This window comes from Cryphonectria parasitica, assembly GCF_011745365.1.
Source record: "Cryphonectria parasitica EP155 unplaced genomic scaffold M406scaffold_4, whole genome shotgun sequence".
In the NCBI taxonomy this organism is placed as follows: Eukaryota; Fungi; Ascomycota; class Sordariomycetes; order Diaporthales; family Cryphonectriaceae; genus Cryphonectria; species Cryphonectria parasitica.
In genome coordinates, this window is record NW_024468912.1 from 4,114,545 (window position 1) to 4,132,634 (window position 18,090).

An 18,090-nucleotide genomic window follows, 5' to 3' on the forward strand; every position below is an offset into this window, starting at 1 on the left:
GAGACAAACTCGGGTCAAGAAAGACCAACACGAGGGCGGTCTGGTTCAAGTTCGAGGTTCGGGATTCGAGGTGGAGCACAGAGAGCGCGCGCACGCGCACGAGAGAAAGCAGTCGCAAGTTCAGCTCGCGATTTCTATTGTTATTGTGGTAGCAATGTAAGGAGCACGACAGTCGAAAACTATTGTTGTAGTAGTAACTGAATGCATTGAGCAGTCGAATAGAGGCCCATGGATAAAGTCACATGAAGAGAGCAAGGATCAATTGCAGAGAGGACAATGAAAGGCCATAGATCAGGACAAGCGTATCTGGAGTGGGAAGAAGTGCGTTGTGGACGACAATGGGCCCAAGAGCAATGCGGAGGCGGCGCGTTGATTCTTGTTGCTGGCGTCGTCCAAGTGGGATCGCGTTTTCTCTAGGACAAAAAAGAGGATAGGCGGAGGGGGTAGGGGTGCTTTGAGGATGATTAGCAATCCCGGCAGTGTGTAAAGTAAACACAGGACGTGCTAGACAGTGGGGTGAGGTACCTATAGCTGTGTACCGTGGTAGGGCCTTGAGTGGGCTGACACCCCCCCCCCCCTTACCGTTTCTTCTCTGGTCCTGATAGACCAGCCTCCCATTTGTCGTGTTTCCTCCCTGCCGCCCGACCACATAGCCATGATCCCTGCCGCACCCCTCTCATGATCCCTGTCCACTTCTTGTGTGCAGCTGCGTGGGTCTCGACGACAAGTCGACCGGGCGCTATGCAGAACCACCGAACGAGTGCTTCTCAACGTCATGAAATAGTAAAACTACGAATGCTTCTCATAGCTGCACACCATTCACCCCCACCACCAACACAGGCTGGAGGAGTGTCCTTTCATATCTCTCTTGTCTGTGGCTCTGTCCTACTGTTTACTACTCATATACAAACAATCGGCACAGACTTTTGATCGACATGTCACCACCAGCAGCAGCGCCTAGCACGAGGCCAATACAAAAGTTTGCCGTTGCAGCTTCGAAATGCTCAGCAGAGGTGAGTGATGTTGACATCAAAAGCCTTCCCTTATCATATTTGTTCCTCACAACATATGGCTAATATGAATGTTATTCATATCCAGGCAGCTGTCTATGGAAAATGTATTGTGGCAGATTACAACTCAGTCCATAAGGACAAATGCGCTGCTGAATTTATGAAATTGAAAGATTGCTATGTAGTATGTCGAGCCTAATTCTCACCACCACCCGATCCCTTCGTCGAAACTCTGACATGGCTGGACTAACAGGGCACAGAAAGCATTCAAGTCACGATAGACCAGATGGACAGGCATAAAGAACAGATGATTACATCACTTTCTTATTTTTTTCTCTCTCTACCAACATCTCTCTCTCTCTTTGATATCCAGCAGATAGACAACCACCATCACACACGCCAGCTTCTGGGGAGAAACAAAACGTGACGGTATTTTTCCTATGTCTATGTGCGTCTTTTAGAGTTTCAGCAACCTCAACAAGAATGTCGCCGCCTGTACCTCCTGAACCTCCTCGGCAATGATGCCCTCCTGCTGCTCACTGGGTATCTCGCCCTCTACCTGTGTAATCTCGTGCTTATCGAGAGGCCTCCGCAGAGCCTTCTGCACCTGTGAGGCCTGTGACACGAATACCTCCTCAAGGCCGAGGCCCTCGGGATCCGAGAGGACCCTGTACTCCATCTTGACATCGTCCGTAGGATCCAGGCCTGCCTTCTTGCGGAGCCGCTGCACACGGTTGATAATTTCACGTGCCAGGCCCTCGCTCTTCAGCTCGGGGTAGATCTTGCAGTCCAGGATGGTCAGGACCTCGTTGTCGGTGTTGATCTCGGATTCCTTGGTGGACTCGTCCTCCTTGACGCCCCGGCGCACCACCAGGTCGCCCTCGACCAGCTCGATTCCGTCGACAACAATCTTTCCGGTGGCGGCGTACTGCTTGACCTCGTCGCTCGTGACGTTGGGCAATGCCTTCTTGACCTTGCCCATGTCCTTCCTGAGCTTCTTGCCCAGCACAGGCCAGTCAGCCGTCACGCTGTATTGCACATTGTAGGCCCCCTCGTCCGATGTGAGGACCAGGTCGTGGACGTTCAGCTCCTCCGAGATGTAGGACTCCAGGGAACGGACATCCTCGAGATAGCCAGCGTCGGGGTGGATGATGACCAAAGTCTTCAACGGGGTCTTGACGCCGATGGCTTTCCTCTCGCGCGATACACGGGCCAGGTCGATGATGTTCTTCATCCGGCCGACTCTGCGCTCAATGTCGGGATTGTACAGCTCCTTGCGTGGTTCGGGGTACTTGAGGAAGTGCACACTTCGGGCGTCTTGCTCTCGCAGCTCCTCGGGGATATGAGGCAGGAGTTTGAGGTAGATGGTGTCGGTGAGGAAGGGCATAAAAGGAGCCAGACCACGGCAGAGGGTGTAAAGGACCTCAAATAGGGTGTTGAGCGCGTGTAGAGTGTCCTCGACACCATTTTCTCCCTTGAGACGCTTTCTGTTGAAGCGAATGTACCAGTTGGTGGTGTCATCGATGAGTCCCAGCAGCCTGGGGGTGACAGTATACAGGCGATAGCCTGGTGATTTTGATGGTCAGTCTTGGTGGAAGAGAGGAAGTGGAAAGAGACAGAGAGAGAGACAACAACGGCAAGAAGAAAAGAAGAAGAAAACGGAGGGGGGTCTTACCGTTCATTTCTTGGTTGACGTACTCCAGAAGGCTCTGGCACGAGGCCAGGATCCACTTGTCCATCACGTTGGTATTGGTAGCCTCCATCTTTGTGTCCCACTTGTAGTCGACATCCTCAACCTTCTTTAGGAGCGCAACTTGGGCAGCGAAGAAATTGTAGCTGTTCCACAAGGGCAAGAGCACCTTCTGCACGACCTCCCTCACGCCGGTCTCCTTGAAGCGCAAGGGCTCTGCTCTCACTACGGGCGAGTTGATGAGGTACATGCGCAGAGCATCACTACCAAACTTGTCCATCACGAGCGACGGATCAGGATAGTTTTTGAGACGCTTGGACATCTTCTTTCCATCCTCCGCGAGCACAATACCGTTGACCACACAGTTCTGGAAGGGCATCTTGTCAAACAAATGTGTGCCCATGACCACAAGGGTGTAGAACCATCCTCGGGTCTGATCCAGACCCTCGGCGATGAAGTTTCCGGGGAACGACTTGAGGAACTTGTCCTTGTTCTCGAACGGGTAGTGCTGGCTGGCGAAAGGCATGCTTCCTGATTCAAACCAGCAGTCGAAGACCTCCTCGACGCGCTTGAGCTGGCCCTTGCCCTTCTGGCTGGGAATGGTGATGTGATCGATCTTGTCGCGGTGGATGTCGGTGATCTCGCCCTCGAAGCCGCTCAGCTTCTTGAGCTCCTCCACGCTCCCAATACAGATGCGTTCCTCACCGTCATCACTGGTCCAGATGGGGAGAGGAGTACCCCAGTAGCGGTTGCGAGACACGTTCCAATCTCTTGCGTTCGAGATCCAGTTCGCGAATCGCCGCTCCTTTACGAATGAGGGTACCCAGTGGCTCGACTCGATGTTTTGAAGCATCTTGGGTACAATCTCAGGGATGCGGATGAACCAAGAGGGGACAGCGCGGTAGATCAAGGGCGTGTCGGACCGAGGGCACATGGGGTAGCTGTGCCTCAGCTGAGACTCGACAACCAGCTTTCCCTTGCCCTTCAGAGCCTTGATGATGTGCTTGTCTGCCTCCTTGACATGCATGCCCTCAAAGTCCTTGACCTTTGCAGAATAACGACCAGTCTCGTCGAGCGGGTCCGGGGGTGGGCGGTTCTCCGTGACAATGCCGGCCTCAGTCGCAATATTGAAATCGTCCTCACCAAAGGCAGGAGCCTGGTGCACAATACCAGTACCGCTGTCATCGGTCACGTACGTGCCGTTCAAGACCTTGAATGCGACATCCTTGAAGTCCTCGTAGTAGTAGTCGAAGAGCGGCTCGTACTTCCAGCCCAGCATGTCCTTGCCCTTGATCTTCTCGACAACCTTGAACTTGGCCTTCTTCGGGTCCTTGTACAGGGTCGTCAGGAGCTTCTCGAGGAGGACGTAGTGGTCTCCTGACTTCTCGTCGAGAATCTTGACGTACTCGAAATCAGGGTGCACACACAGTCCCAAGTTGGTTGGCAGTGTCCAGGGGGTCGTCGTCCAGGCCAGCAGCTTCGTCTTGGGATCCTCCACCAGCGGGAATGAAACGACCACGGCAGGATCCGTCACATCCTGGTAATTCTGGTTTGCCTCGAAATTGCTCAGGGCAGTCGTCAAGACAGTACTGTAGGGCATCACGCGATGGCCCTGGTACACCTTGCCCTTGTCAAACAGCTGCTTGAAGGCCCACCATTCCGACTCCATGAATGTCAGATTCATGGTCTTGTAGTCGTTATCAAAATCAATCCAGCGTCCCAGTCGCTCGATGGTGGTCCGCCATTCTGATGCGTATCTCATCACGATGGCTCTGCACTCGTCGTTGTACTTGTCCAGTCCCATCTCCATAACGGCCTGCTTGCCGCTGATGTTGAACTTCTTGTCAATCTCATGCTCGATGGGAAGACCGTGCGTATCCCAGCCAAACCGCCGCTCGACGTGGTACCCCTTCATGGACCAGTACCGCGGGATGATGTCTTTGATGGTGGAAGCGAGGAGATGGCCGTAATGACTGTAGTGCAAGGTCAGAAGAAGCCGAGAAAGATCCTGGCGCATATTGGTACGTACGGAAGACCTGTCGCAAACGGTGGGCCATCGTAGAAGGTATAATTTTCACGGCCCTCAGACAATTTCACCTGTGCAAAACATCATTGTCATCAGCCTCGAGCCCCCTTCCCCCACCCCCAACAGCACGAAGCAGGACCTAAAACTTACCTGAGTCTCAAAGGCTTTGATCTCCCTCCACCTCTTGATAATCTCCTCTTCCTCTTTGGGGAAGTTTATGGACGACATCCTGGGCACTTGCTCTTGTGCCTAGGTCGTAACCGGGCTTGTTGGGCTGGATCAAGGTGTATCCTTTTGGGCAATGTCTAGTGGTATCTCGAGAGGTCGCACACCTGCAGAAAGAAGGTGGATTTGATCAATTGGGTCGCAAAATGATTGAGGAACCAAAAGCAGGAGACAAGATAACAGGAGGACAAGTTTTGCCTCCTGGATTGGGGGTGTTGATGTCTCTGCTGTTTTGCCCCTGGGTCAGACTTCTTGACTCACAAGATGACTCCAACTTGCTGTTGTGTCGGAAATATTGAAAAGGTTTGGAGGGGCAATCAAGGAACCGCGGGGTAAGCCACTGCCGGCCAGGAACCTCGAGGTTTGTTAGAGCCAGTAGGCCCCACAGGGCTGGGGAAGTGCAGCGCAGCGCAGTGCAGCACAGCACATTGGACAAGACGCTAGTGTTGGGCCCCATTGTTTACTAACACTTGACTGATGGCTGGAACCTTGCGCCCTCTCTCTTCGCTCTCTCTTGTGATCTAAGGTCGGATCAAGTTATCCAAGACCATGGCGCACCCCCTCCTTTCTGCCAACCTCAAGACATCATCTTCGGCACAAATACATGATTGAGCCCGACAATCTTTCATATGCACTATTGATCAGATCTTTTCTCCTCCTGAGCCTTGTTGCGCTCATGCTCTGGACTCCCTCCCCTGGGTTGTCCTTCACATCTCAGTCGATCCCCCTTCGAAGCAGCCACTGCACCACATCACACCATGTCTTTCCTTTTTGGGAGGAATAGGGCGCGTCCCAGCACTGTCGACCTACCCAAGCAAGCTAGAGATTATGTCACCAAGTTGGATGGACCTGCTGGGCCAGCAAAGGTGCGCAGTCGCCTGCCCTTTCCTGCTTGCTGCATGCCTCCCCTACCCAAGTCCACCTGGACAGCCTTGCTTATGTACTGTCTTTTGCTGAGGCATGCAAGGTTATGGTGCCCAAACTGACCTGATTGCTTGGCCTAGGCAGAAGAATTGGCAAAGGTACTTGCGCAGATGAAGCAAACATTACAAGGTACACATGGTATGTTGTCGTCGTTGTCTGTCCCAACTCTGTTACATCCTACTTTGCAAGTCTGACTGCCCACGCTCATATTTCTCATGTCATAGAGACGGAGGCTACTCCCGAACAGGTTTTCCAGCTTGTCACCGGCATCATTGAGGAGGACTTGCTCTACTATCTCGCAGTCAACCTATGGCGACTTCCCTTCGAGGCGCGAAAGGACACCCAAGTCGTCCTCAGCGCGGTCTTCCGGTTCCGACCCTCCACTGCTTCCACCAAATCCGACCCCGTTGCCCTTAGCTGGGTGGTCAACAACCGACCACAAGTTCTGATCGAGCTCTGCAAGGCATACGACCACAAGGAGAGTGCCACACCTGCCGGCTCGGTCCTACGCGAAATTCTGAAGAACGAGGCGGCAACGGCTGTAATTTTGTACGATGATGGGGAAGAGCAGGGTTCGAGCTCCAAGGGCATCAGCAGCATTGACCAGGATAGGCCACAATCCGGTAATGGCGTGTTCTGGCGTTTCTTCGACTGGATTGACAAGAGCTCGTTCGAGGTTGCCGCAGATGCCTTCACCACGTTCAGGGTATGTACTTTGCCCCACAGATTTCTGGATGCTCATGGCTGGGGGGCGACCGGGATGCTGATTGTTCCGTGCAGGAACTCCTGACGAAACACAAAGAGGTTGTCCCCAGGTACCTCGCCGTCAACTTCGACATGTTCTTTGACAAGTATAACCACGTGCTGGTTCAGTCCAACAGCTATGTCACGAAACGCCAGTCGATCAAGCTTCTAGGCGAGCTGCTGCTCGACAGGTCCAATTATAATATCATGACGGCATATGTGGACAGCGGCGAGCATCTCAAAATCTGTATGAACCTTCTCCGGGACGACCGGAAGATGGTGCAGTACGAAGGCTTCCACGTATTCAAGGTCTTTGTGGCCAATCCCCACAAGTCCGTACCCGTGCAGAAGATACTGTTGATGAACCGCGAGAAGCTCCTCACATTCCTGTCGCACTTTCTGGAGGACAGGACGGATGACGAGCAGTTCATTGATGAGAAGGAGTTTCTCATCAAGCAGATACGGAATATGCCCCCAGCGCCCGTGCCTCCCCAGAGATAGGTGTGAAGGGGCAGTGACGGGAGATGGGGCTGGATACGCACATGGTGGGGCTTCGCAGTATGAGCAGGGAGGGTTTAATCACAGTATGGAGTTGGATGCTATTATTCTGTTGGTTTGAAGCGAACGGTTCCAGCAAGAGCCTCAATTGTTGAGTACGATGTTACGAGGGCGTTTTCGTTCGAGGCTCAAAAGTATCGGAGCAATCACGGCCTACGCATGGTGTGGCGTTACGGATAGGAGGTGACATGAAGTGCAATCATGTCACTGTGGATGGTAAAGAATCTTTTCATTATTTTTTCAGCCGGCGCAAAGTGGCAGGCTTAGCATCAACCGGTATATTGGCCAGGACCCTTCCGAGAGCGGCTATGCCCAATCCCCTGTTCTTAGATACTACCAACGCTGCTCTGCAATGCTCGGTGACAGAAACTCTGCTTATGCTGGTGAACTGGCTTGCCTGCGGGCAGTATCCGTTCTCATCGCTGCTCGTCCAGCCATTTCTGGTGCTTGTCCTTCCACTCATCGCGCCATCTCGTCAGCGGTGGTCTGCCCTCTATGGCATCCGAAGCTCCCCAGAGCATTCTCTTGCGGTCCTGCAGAGGTGTCAGTGGACCTTTTGAAAATCTCACCATACAATCCATCACAATAACAAGAACTGAAAAGAAATAAAACCCGGCTGATGGGCAGGGTGGAGAGTAAGTTTTGGACTCACCAGTTCCTCGGTGACCTGATCATCCGGACAAAGCACCCAGAATTTGCCCTCCTTCATCTTTTCCTCAAGAAAGTCCACCACCTGGTCAGGCCACCACGCGCCTTTCGGCAGATCCTTGCCCGCGCCCGGCCTGTTGCCACTCAGGCCCGTGAAGGTCCAGCCCGGCACGAGCAGGTGCACGGAGACGTTCTTCTCGGCGCGCAGGTCGAAGCTCAGGTGCTCCGCGAGGGTCTTGACGGCGGACTTGCTTGCGTTGTAGGCTGGGTTTCCGGGAGGGTTGGTGATGCCCTGCTTGGAGCCCGTAATGATGATGGCTGTGGGGGAGGACGTGGCGGTGGATTTGACGGTGGGTAAGCTGGCGAGTGATGTTGAGAGAGTTAGATTGATGTGGCTTGAGGGTGGTGAGAACGACAATCAGTTTGTTTGGACTGACAATGTACTGATCCCATTAATCACGCCGAAGAGGTTGACGTCCATGATTCGTTGGAAGGACTGCGGGTCTTCCCATGACGAGGAGGATCCGATTCCAGCGTTCAGGGCGAGCAGGTTTATCTGGCCTGGTCGTGGTGTTAGCCTCCACACGTAAATAGTGTATGAACATTGAGTTTAGATAGAATAGATAAGAAGGGGGGGGGGTGGGTTGAGGTCCTCATCTCACCATTGAAGTCCTTGTCGACCCTGCCCTTCAACGTCGCCCAGTCGTCCGTCTTGCTCACATCCACCTTGATCGTGCCGATTTCACCGCCTACATTCTTGCTGGCTTGCCCCAGGGTCTCGTCGTCCCAGTCCGCCACGAGCACCTTCATGCCATACTCAAAGCATTTCTTGGCGAGAGAGAGGCCAATGCCGGAGGCACCGCCCGTGATGACAGCTGTATGTCCTGCCTTGAAAACAGACGCCATTGTTTTGATGAGATTCTTCTTTCTTTCTGTTAATTTGCCGTATGGGCTCTGTTTGGGTTTGTACCTTGACCAAGGGCACTGGGAAGTTGCCAGGATTTAAAGGTGGGAGTGGTTTAATATGAAGAGCAAGAGGAGGGGAATCTGTGACGTCGGCGATCATGAGTAGTAGTACCCTTTGCTAACTAAATACTTGGAATTTAAAGCCTAACTCCGATGTCTGTACACCTCGTTTTGAACGCTCATATTATATCAATATGGTGCTGGTAGTCATTCTATAGTTGAAGCTTTTCAATACTTGCTCGGACAAACAGAACTTCTATCTTTTTTTATATTTTTTTTTTTTATAGAGAATTCGGTGTTGTTTCTGTAAAACGGAAGAGGCGCGCACTTTGAAAAGGATGCGCTAAAGAGCAGTAAATAAGTACTCAAGTAGTCACAGCGAACTTGTATATTTTCATAGCGATATTATTATCGAGAAGCTTCTCTTGATCGAGAGATCTTTATATGTTATATATGCTATGCTTAAGAGGTTCGTTGGCAAAGTCATTGTCATCAACATCCTTGATATGGTCCTGGTGACTTTGGTCAATTCAACCAAATTGCTTCGTCTAGCAAAGATACATCCTCTTATACGTAAGTACTCGACCTTGTTTGAAATCATTCTGCTCATTTTCAACTACCTAGCCCAAGGAGAATTTTTTCTGTAGGAAGAGTTTATCAGTCCCGAATATTTCTGGGTGCACGCTCATATCTACGCCGATTTGGGACTTGGGAGGCGAGGTGGGGACGTTCCAGGTTTCGGAAGGTTGCCACGAAGGCATCCCATTCAGATCGAGAAGTACCCATTGTCCACTATTGATTAACAGTAGAACAGTCTGTGCATTGGGGCGGGTTGTACGGAGAGATATTATCAGGATGCTCGTACTAAACTCTCAAATGCAGAAGATCAATTCTTTTTTTCTCCTTTTCACGTATATTCGGTTTCGAACTCGTCCATATCAAGATTATTAAGACACTTCAGTCGCTCTCTACCCAGAAATGCGAAGCCAGAACGCAGTCTCAGTCACCAACACAGCCTCTCTCGCTTATGCGAAGCGTGATGCTCAGTAAATCTGCTGTGGTTGCAAAATGCTGTTATTATTTCCAAACGGGTGGTGCCACATGGTACGGCCTACAACCGGCAATATCCCGAGCCAGTGAGCGAACGCGGGGGCGGGGGCGGAGGCTGAGGAGCAGACAGCTAGCACAGCCTCCATTCCACTCGCAGCGACGGGATACAGTAAGTCCACTTGATATAACGAACTCTACTTCTTCCATGGGTTGAATTCGGCTTGTTCTAATCATCTCTTGCTATTCTAGGATAATTCAAAGAATCCTGTCTCCTTCGTCATAGCCTTGAGGCCGCTCAGGCGCTTGCAATGCCTCGCCCTTTGCCTCCGCGTCCGCGGACACGAGCCAATGCTACGCATTTCTGCAACAAAATCAGAGAGAGGAAAAGAATATTATGGACTATCTCAGAGGATCATACCAACGAACAGGCAGCATTCAAGAAGCGTTATCTGGCCTACAGGAAGACGCAGCCCCAGCAGCTCCAATCTAGGAAAAGGCCAGACGACATACGGCAGCCTCAGCCTGGGAGGGAAGCAGACGATGACAAACAGCAACGATCGGTGGCCGTGGGAGGCAGTCTTGCACTGGATAGCCATATCCAACAGCGCATCTTCACTGCTATTCAAAGCAACACAATACAGGTTTCACATGGATGGCAAACTAGCCTCAGTATCACAGAACGCATCGACAATATAGAGCACATGTAAATAGATCTACTTCCAGCCATTCGATCAGCTAATCATTGTATATATCAAAGCTGATCTATTATATTATGAATTATTATTCTAACACTACCTCTTCACTTGTTGAATTGCATCACAATAGTCGTTCAAGCTAATAGTTATGATCTAGGTTTCTAGCCTTTGCTGTTAACCGAACTGGTACTACAGTCCACCAACGAATCATGGACTATTGCATCAAGTTTGAAGAAGAGGCTGTACAGACATCTAAAGATAAGGTAGATCTCAGTCTTCTATTGTCACCAGTCTTTGACTTGAGCAGAACCTTGCCACTGAGAAATCAGCAGAACACCTATGACGAGCAGTTTCCCGATAAGCACCTACATGAGCAAGTCCTCAGCTTCCAGAACAAAGCCTCTGAGACGCAGGCAGCAATGAATGTCCAAACTCGACAAGCAATGATGCAGAAGCGATAGACACAGGTGCTGCTGAAGCAGCAACAGCCACAAGCTCAGGGCGCGACACGCTGCGGCGAATCTTGTTGTGCAGCTTATGTATCTATCTGGCTGCATTCTATGTTTTGCATTGGTGATCATGCACTTGCCAAGAAGGAGGCCATAAATACAGCAATAACTTGGCATGCATGAACTATCCATGGCAAGGACTACAAGAACTGAGTATCTTCAGTAGGGGAGTAGCATGAGGAGCTCACCCTCCTAGTTGCGCAGACATTAAAAGATCCTTGATACATACTTCCAACCGATCTCTTTTTCCTTATATTAATCCTTGGTATGACCAGTCCAGTCCTTGCTTATCCCTATCTAGACTGGCGCTCACAGCAAGAAGGTCAAAGTCGAGTGATATAAGTGCTTTACTACTAGTCAGCCTCGCCGAAGTTGCAGTGGTGGGCAGGATCCATGTAAGATGATTGGTTGAGATGCCGCGAAATCACCAGGGGACCATCTGTTTTCGCTGCGCATCCATCACATCGGCCAGCGACAGTGAATTGAAGGAAAATTGAAATTCAAAGAAAAGATGAAAAAAGGACAACTGTTTCTGATGTTCAGACCTCAGACTGAAAGGCATGCCGCTTTAGATGATCACCCTTTCCTGGGGGAGAGCAAGTAACATTCTCAGGTAGAACTACCTACCTCCTACGTAGACTCAAATCTCTTCATTCACATTATTCATTTCTCATAATCCGAACTCGTCTCTCTCCGCTCATATGCCTCAGTGCATGCTAACATAAACCCCCTTCAGATGGAAATACGCAGAGAAAACAAAAACAAAAAATTGCAAAGAAAAAAATCAACGCGCGCTATGAATAATCCTGATCCTGCCCATTTCATTCCCTCAGTCTCTTGATCTGTGTGATGCAATGCCCCGAAGAGGGTTCCTGGACCTATACAAAATATACAATTATTCCCTCATCTCTGTTGCCATCTCAGCAGGCACAGGTGTGTCCTGCCGACTCCCTGTAACCGGATTGAACAGACTCTCCGACTGTGCCTCTTCCGCCCTCCTCGCTAATCTCGACACGGCCGACTCCATCGCCATAATCTGATTGAGATTCTTGCTGGACGGTGGCACCGTCGGCGTGGCCAACATGTCAATGTCCATCTCGCTAGGCGTGAGGCTGATGGCCCTCCTGGGGTCCACCTCGGCCAAGGACGACGACCCTTCATGCACCTCGGAATCAGACATTGTCACGTCCGCCATCGCATCATCGTCATAAATACGAGCATCCTCCTCGAACCTCTCGATGCTCGGCGTGGCAACATCCATAGGCGATTGGACCACCACAGCTCGAGCCATTACAGGCTGCTGCTGCTGTACAGCAGGGAAATCCCCTGCAGCAGCCGCCATGGCTCGTGAGCTGGAGCCAGCACCAGCCTCGACTGCAGCTTCGCTCTGCGCCCTCGCAGCCGCCCTCAGCGCAGCAATAGCACCGCCCACCTCATCCTCTGCGCCCTCCTCCTCCTCGTTCCCGATTGTCCACACCCACCGCCTGTTCCTCTCCTTTCTCTTTCTCTTCCTCACACCCATCGGGCTCCCTCCTACAGGTGACGTCGGCGTCCGTGCCACCAGGCCTGCCATCCGTCTCCTCATCTCTTCAAATGGCCCCGGCGTCATGCCGCCATCGCGTGTCGCCTCTTCGTCCGCAGGCGAGGAGGAGGGCTGGCCTGCTGCTGCTGCTGCTGCGGCGGCGGCGGCGGCGGCTGCGGCGGCAGAGGCTGGGTGGGTGGCGGTGTTGGGTGTTGCCGATGAAGACAGCGGCGAGTTGTCCTCGGCAAGCAGCAGGTCGATGTGCGAGGTGACGTATTCGTTGGTAGTGATGATACGCTCGATGGGGCTCTCGTAGCAGACGCGGCGGGCAGCCTTCTCGGCCAGGCGCTGGGACTGGCGGCGCGGGGAGATGGGCGTTCGAGCGGTGGGTGGCGGCAGCGGTGAGTTGCGGAGAATCGAGTGCAGGGAGCGGTTGCGGACGTAGGGGAGCGAGACGTTGTTGGGCCTGGTAACGGCGAGAGGGAGGGTGTTCCGGCGTTGGTGGTGGTGGCGCGTCTGTGTCGTAGCGGCGGGGCTATTGTTGATCGCCATCGCTGCGTGATGTTGAGACGCTGTTGGAGTCGTCAGGGGCGTTGTGGAGGAGGAGGGAGAGGAATAGCCATTATTGTTTGAGATAGTCCCTGGCGCGGGTATTGTCGATGCGGACGACATGTCTGCTGTGCTGAAGGAGAAGGGCTTCGTCTCGCTGCCATCGACCGGCCCTGCAGACAGGGGAGGTGTGGCTGTCATGGTGCTCGGGAAGACAACAGCATCCTGAAGGCTCGCCACTGCGGGAGATATCGGCTGGGCCGTGAGAGGAGTCTCAGGAGCCGAGACGAAGGGTGTAGGGGCCCCTCCATAGGGAGTCTTGGGCGCCAGGTTCTGTGTTTGCAGCCTGAGGGATTGTTGCTGTGGCTGCTTGGTGTTGATGGCTGTCACGGGCGTCGAGCGGTCGATGGCTGTGGCGTAGACATTGGAGAGGGTGTTGAAGGAGGTTGGTGATGTCGGGTTGACGACGGCAGCGATGGTCCTGGAGGCTCGGAGGTTGGGCCCGCTTGAGATGGCCTTGATCTGGAGAGACAGCCTTGGCCTCTTTGGCGGTGGATTTTGGTGGCCCGACATGGCTGTCGTGATAGAAGAGGAGGAGGAGGGACGGGGATGAGGACGGGATGAAAAGCAAACAACGTGACACAGCCGTGGCAGTAGTAGTAGATAGCCCACGCATACACGAGTAGTTGCTTCAAGAAAAAGAGAGAGGGAGTAGTGTGTGCCCTTTCTTTAAGAGTATTGAGTAGAGTGAAGTAGAGTAGAGAGAGGTGCAGTGGGTTTAAGGTGGTCCGCACGATATAATGCGAAACATGAAACAACCCGGTTTGAGGTCTCTCGGCCGACGTCAGATGAGCGTGGTTATGACTGTAGCAGATGAGACTCTCTCTCTCTCTCTCTCTTTTTCTTCCTCACTTCTTCTCTCTCTCCCTTTTTCTCAAGGCAACCGACAGAATTGAATCGTGGGCGGCAAAAAGAAAAAAAAAAAAAAAGAAACGAAAGAAATTTCCAAAAGCGTTGGGGACCGAAAAACCCGGGGGGAAGGAACAAATGGTCGGCGGCTATATAATGTGACAAGGGTGGTGGTGGTGAGAGGGAAAGTGTAAAGAGGTGTGTGAGAGCTGCAAGTGTGCGAGTGACAAGGCGGGAAGCTTCCCCTCCCTCCCCTCCTTTCGGCAGGATAGGAACAAAAAGACAAGACAGATAGATGGACAATACTCATGAAGAAGGGCCCTAGATGAAAAGAAGAAGAAAGCACCGGTAGGCTAATGCACAAGAGAAGCACACAACAGAATCGACAGATCAGGAAAACAAGATAGGAGGAGGAGGACAAGGTTGGGGACCCAACAGGCCTAGATCGACCTCTTAACCATGGCTCCAAGGCGCGGGAAAGAGATCTGGTCAACCATAAAAAAAAATACATCAGAAAAAGCAAGCCTTATTGAGAAAGTGCTGACTTCACTTTAAAACAAGTGGAATTCACAGTAGCAGCAGGCAGACACACCGAAAAAGGGCGGAGGGCCCGTACTGTACCTCAAGATCCTCCTTTTTCTCCTACAAGTACTCCTCTTCCTTCTCCTCTTCTTTCTTCCTTTCCTCCTCATTCGAGCGAAAGGGGCTTACCTAGACTCCCTTGAATCCTACCCCCCAACCACGCCACTGCAGACGATGTGATGTGCAAAGTGGGTGTGGTGGTTGGGTTGAACGAGCAGGGGTCTGGGCCATCTGGATTTGGTCTAGCTCCGAGTATCTTGTGAGCCCGTAAGCGCTGCGTACTCGCATAGCGGCACAGGCGGCTAGCCAATCAAGGCGGCTATATGCAGTGTCCCTGGCCGCCTCGTCACAAATTGGCGTCTATTCGGGTCAGATTGTAACGGGAATTTGTCCAAAGAACCATGGTCCTGGTTCAGTTCCATAGTAAGATGGTCTCTGCTCGAACACCGATAGGCCCGCAGTGTGAAAAGGAAAAGGAAGAAGAACAAGGCAGCCCGTACTCGCTCGACAATTCGCTGTAGAAGACGCCGCCACTGGCGCTGCTGCTTCTAGGGTTTTAGCACACACTCTCTTCCTCTCTCTCTCTCTCTCTCTTTACAGAAACGAGAAAGAGAAAGACAGAAAAACCCGTTGGCAGCGCAAGATACGAAAGAAAAGGATCGCAGAAGGAGTGATGAGGGGCGGCAATATGTGCATGTGTCTGTGTGGCTGGCTCGCATTCTCACTGTTCGGTCGTAAAGAGGGGGTGTTTGGCTTTCGGCCTTTTTTTCTGTTCTTTTTTCTTTCTTTCTTTTTTTTCTTTCCCCCTTGTGACTGGTGAATTGACGCTGTTAGGCGGGCGCCAGACGCTTGCTGAGCGCGGCTGTAATTTGGCCAGACAAAGCAACTAACTCAAACTTTCTTGTTAAAAGTCCCAAAGGATTTCTCACCACATGCGGTTCGAAATGGGGCGAAGGAAGGCCAGCCACCCTCATCACTGTTGTAGTGAACCCTACCATGTCCCCGCGCCACACAGTCACATTAGCCAAACCTACCGGCCTGGTTCGCCAAGCAGTTTATTTCTCTCTTCCGTCTACGTACTGTACCGGAGGGGTTTATAGGCCCACCCTCGGACCATCACCATTCATGCTATGGCACAATGAGTAGAAGAGAGACCAGTGGACGACGTAAGAAGAGACCAAGCCGACATACATGGCAAGCACATACTCGCAGAGAAAGAGGAGGGGGGGGGGGGAGAATGGGTCGACTAGAAACCAGGATGACAGAAAAGAGACCATGATGACAAAGAGGCCCGAAGGGACCATTCAGAGGAAACAGAAAGAGGACCAAGGGGTAATTGTAAGCTGTTGAGATGCTGCCGATCTGAGCGGATGGGAGGTATTACCCAGGAGACACAGACGAAAAGAGGAAAGACTTGAATGAAGGGCAAACCAGCATAGAGGAAGTTTCAAAGGAAACGTCCAGCAGACGCAGCGTGGGGCGTGCTCCATTGACTCCGTATGTGCGCGGTGGGCACGCAGACAGAAAGGGGAAAACCCTTTCTTTTTGCTTCCTTTCAGGATGCACACATTCTGTCAGCCGTGTTCCCCCTCTCTCTCTTCCTTCCCAACGCCAATCACGCATGGGGCCAAGAATGATTTCAAAAGTCGGTGAATGTGAAGACAAGAATCCTCCGCTTTGTCCGCCGTCCTCAGCTTAGACCGAGCACAGGTCAGATCCACCATTTTTTGCTGCCTCATTGCTGAGTTATGGTAATCTCAGTGTTGTCACTGCCGCCTATATTCCCGAGCGGATCTTGCCAGCCAGCTTACACATGGCCTTCTCGAACTCGAGACTGATTTCCACGTACACCGGATCCCCTGCCGGCATCAGCTGCGCGCCCTTGAATCCACATATGGCATTCTCACGATCCAAAAACCAAGTGAGGTTCGGTGCTCCCCCCCACGCGACTGTTCCCTTGCCTCGCCAGCCCGGCTTGCCTTCCGTGTCGACGATACCACAGAGACAGTGATCTATCTCTCCTTTTCGGCTACCACGGGCTACGACCCGTGTCAGGATCGGCGAAGAAAAGACGAATTCGTCCATCCCTTTCTTCTGCGCCGCACTGAGCTGTGGCCTGAACATCTCGACCACAGTCGCCCGCTTCAGCATCTTCTCGTCCTCGGCCAGCAAGCTCTGGAGGATCTTCAAGTAGCCGCCTCCACGGATGAAGGTCCCTTGGCCGCCGTAGCAGTACTCCGTTGTTGATGGGTCCTGGGTCCCCTGGGATCCTGGGGTGTAGGTGCCGTCCTCCAACCTCTGCGCCATTGTCGCAAATTGCGAACCCGGCACCTTAAGAGGGAAAAAAGAGATCGCATCCTGCTCGACACCCACTGCCATGAAAATAATCTTTTCCATGTATTGTGATAGTTTCATACCCGTCACTCGCTCAACAGCTAGGCCGGCCCAGTCAAGGCCACAGCCATACAGCCAGGCGGTGCCTGGCTCAAAGGCCAACGGCAGGTTGAAGAGCTTTGGGACGGGCCCCGGCTGACGTGGGTGCTGCTGCCGCCACGCAATCAACAGAGGATGAATAAAGTCGTACCCAAGTCCCGAGGTGTGGGACAAGAGGTGGCGATAGGTGATTTTGTTCTTTGGTGTCTCGTACTCGGGCACCGGCTCTGCCCTCTTGATGATCTTGAGCTCGGCGAGTTCGGGGAGAACGTCATAGACCGGGCCGTCCAGGTCGAGGCGGCCCTCCTCAACGAGCCTCATGATGGAAATGCTGGTGAGAAGTTTGGTACATGATGCTGCCCACATATAAGTGTCCGCGGTCATGGGCTGTGCGTCTGGCTCAAACGAGGCGTAGCCAAAGGTGCTGTGATAGTGGAAAGCGCCAGTGGCATCTGATGCATAGAAGATGGCATTGGGGATCTTTTTTTCGTCCACGAGTTGTTGGACGTAATTTTCGAAAGCCGTAGCCATTTTGATTAAATATAAACAAAACAGTGTTGTACGGGGCTTATTGAACCTCCAAGAAAATCGATAATAACTCAACCGACCATTCTGGTCTAGTCTTCGTCGTCTTCGTCTTCGTCGTCGTCTCTCTCCGCGGGAGAGAAGGAGAAAAGAGGGAGAAAAAGCCCAACATGTTGACTTTTTCCCTCATCTATATAAGGTAGGCAGATATAATCGGGTGCAAGTAAACCCTCAGAGCTAGGCCTCAGCAACGAAGAGGATGATGCGACTAGTCGGCGTAAGACACTCCCGAGAAGGGAAATGTTGCGAGTCCGCGGTGCCGGCGATACACGTCGGGCTGCCTCGGTATACCAATATTTTTAATTAAGGGCTCTGCTCCACACCGGCCGTGTGGCTTCAAGCCAGGGGGATTGGAGCATCTTGGGTGCCCCGCCATGTTGGTTATTTGCGGGTGGACCGGATAGCCACAAAACTCAGAAGTTGCTCATACTACAGTATGGTACGTGATGCTCTGCATTTGTGTAG

At 52.3% G+C, this 18,090-nt stretch overlaps 8 protein-coding genes across 8 annotated transcripts; 3 read left to right on the plus strand and 5 right to left on the minus strand.

The window, feature by feature from the left end:
* Positions 1-935: 935 nt before the first annotated feature.
* Positions 936-1,209, plus strand: M406DRAFT_257149 (uncharacterized protein; the record flags this gene model as incomplete). The annotated part of the gene is made up of 2 exons (XM_040917157.1): positions 936-1,013; positions 1,099-1,209. 2 exons carry the CDS (start codon positions 936-938, stop codon positions 1,207-1,209), a joined length of 189 nt encoding a protein of 62 aa, XP_040777287.1.
* Positions 1,210-1,319: 110 nt separating this feature from the next.
* M406DRAFT_290769 (uncharacterized protein) lies at positions 1,320-4,954 on the minus strand (the record flags this gene model as incomplete). Its single annotated transcript, XM_040918922.1, has 4 exons — positions 1,320-2,576; positions 2,686-4,673; positions 4,730-4,797; positions 4,877-4,954. The coding sequence occupies 4 exons, from the start codon at positions 4,952-4,954 to the stop codon at positions 1,468-1,470; spliced, it is 3,243 nt and encodes a 1,080-aa protein (XP_040777288.1). The 3' UTR covers positions 1,320-1,467.
* Positions 4,955-5,709: 755 nt separating this feature from the next.
* Positions 5,710-7,120, plus strand: M406DRAFT_330158 (Mo25-like protein; the record flags this gene model as incomplete). The annotated part of the gene is made up of 4 exons (XM_040920484.1): positions 5,710-5,817; positions 5,956-6,013; positions 6,100-6,581; positions 6,656-7,120. The coding sequence occupies 4 exons, from the start codon at positions 5,710-5,712 to the stop codon at positions 7,118-7,120; spliced, it is 1,113 nt and encodes a 370-aa protein (XP_040777289.1).
* M406DRAFT_356286 (uncharacterized protein) lies at positions 7,079-8,838 on the minus strand. Its single transcript, XM_040923402.1, has 4 exons — positions 8,488-8,838; positions 8,263-8,386; positions 7,830-8,184; positions 7,079-7,710 (listed from the first exon to the last, which is right to left on the minus strand). The coding sequence occupies exons 1-4, from the start codon at positions 8,729-8,731 to the stop codon at positions 7,594-7,596; spliced, it is 840 nt and encodes a 279-aa protein (XP_040777290.1). The 5' UTR covers positions 8,732-8,838; the 3' UTR covers positions 7,079-7,593.
* A 1,311-nt stretch (positions 8,839-10,149) lies between these two features.
* Positions 10,150-10,548, plus strand: M406DRAFT_60740 (uncharacterized protein; the record flags this gene model as incomplete). The annotated part of the gene is made up of 1 exon (XM_040924699.1): positions 10,150-10,548. The coding sequence occupies one exon, from the start codon at positions 10,150-10,152 to the stop codon at positions 10,546-10,548; it is 399 nt and encodes a 132-aa protein (XP_040777291.1).
* A 1,132-nt stretch (positions 10,549-11,680) lies between these two features.
* Positions 11,681-12,454, minus strand: M406DRAFT_356287 (uncharacterized protein). Its single transcript, XM_040923403.1, has one exon. The coding sequence runs from the start codon at positions 12,385-12,387 to the stop codon at positions 11,941-11,943; it is 447 nt and encodes a 148-aa protein (XP_040777292.1). The 5' UTR covers positions 12,388-12,454; the 3' UTR covers positions 11,681-11,940.
* Positions 12,455-13,272: 818 nt separating this feature from the next.
* On the minus strand, positions 13,273-14,120 carry M406DRAFT_356288 (uncharacterized protein; the record flags this gene model as incomplete). Its single annotated transcript, XM_040923404.1, has 1 exon — positions 13,273-14,120. A coding segment is annotated over exon 1 (417 nt), but the record flags the coding sequence as incomplete, so codon positions are not given.
* Positions 14,121-16,383: 2,263 nt separating this feature from the next.
* Positions 16,384-17,571, minus strand: M406DRAFT_330161 (beta-lactamase/transpeptidase-like protein; the record flags this gene model as incomplete). Its single annotated transcript, XM_040920485.1, has 1 exon — positions 16,384-17,571. One exon carries the CDS (start codon positions 17,569-17,571, stop codon positions 16,384-16,386), a length of 1,188 nt encoding a protein of 395 aa, XP_040777294.1.
* Positions 17,572-18,090: the final 519 nt, after the last annotated feature.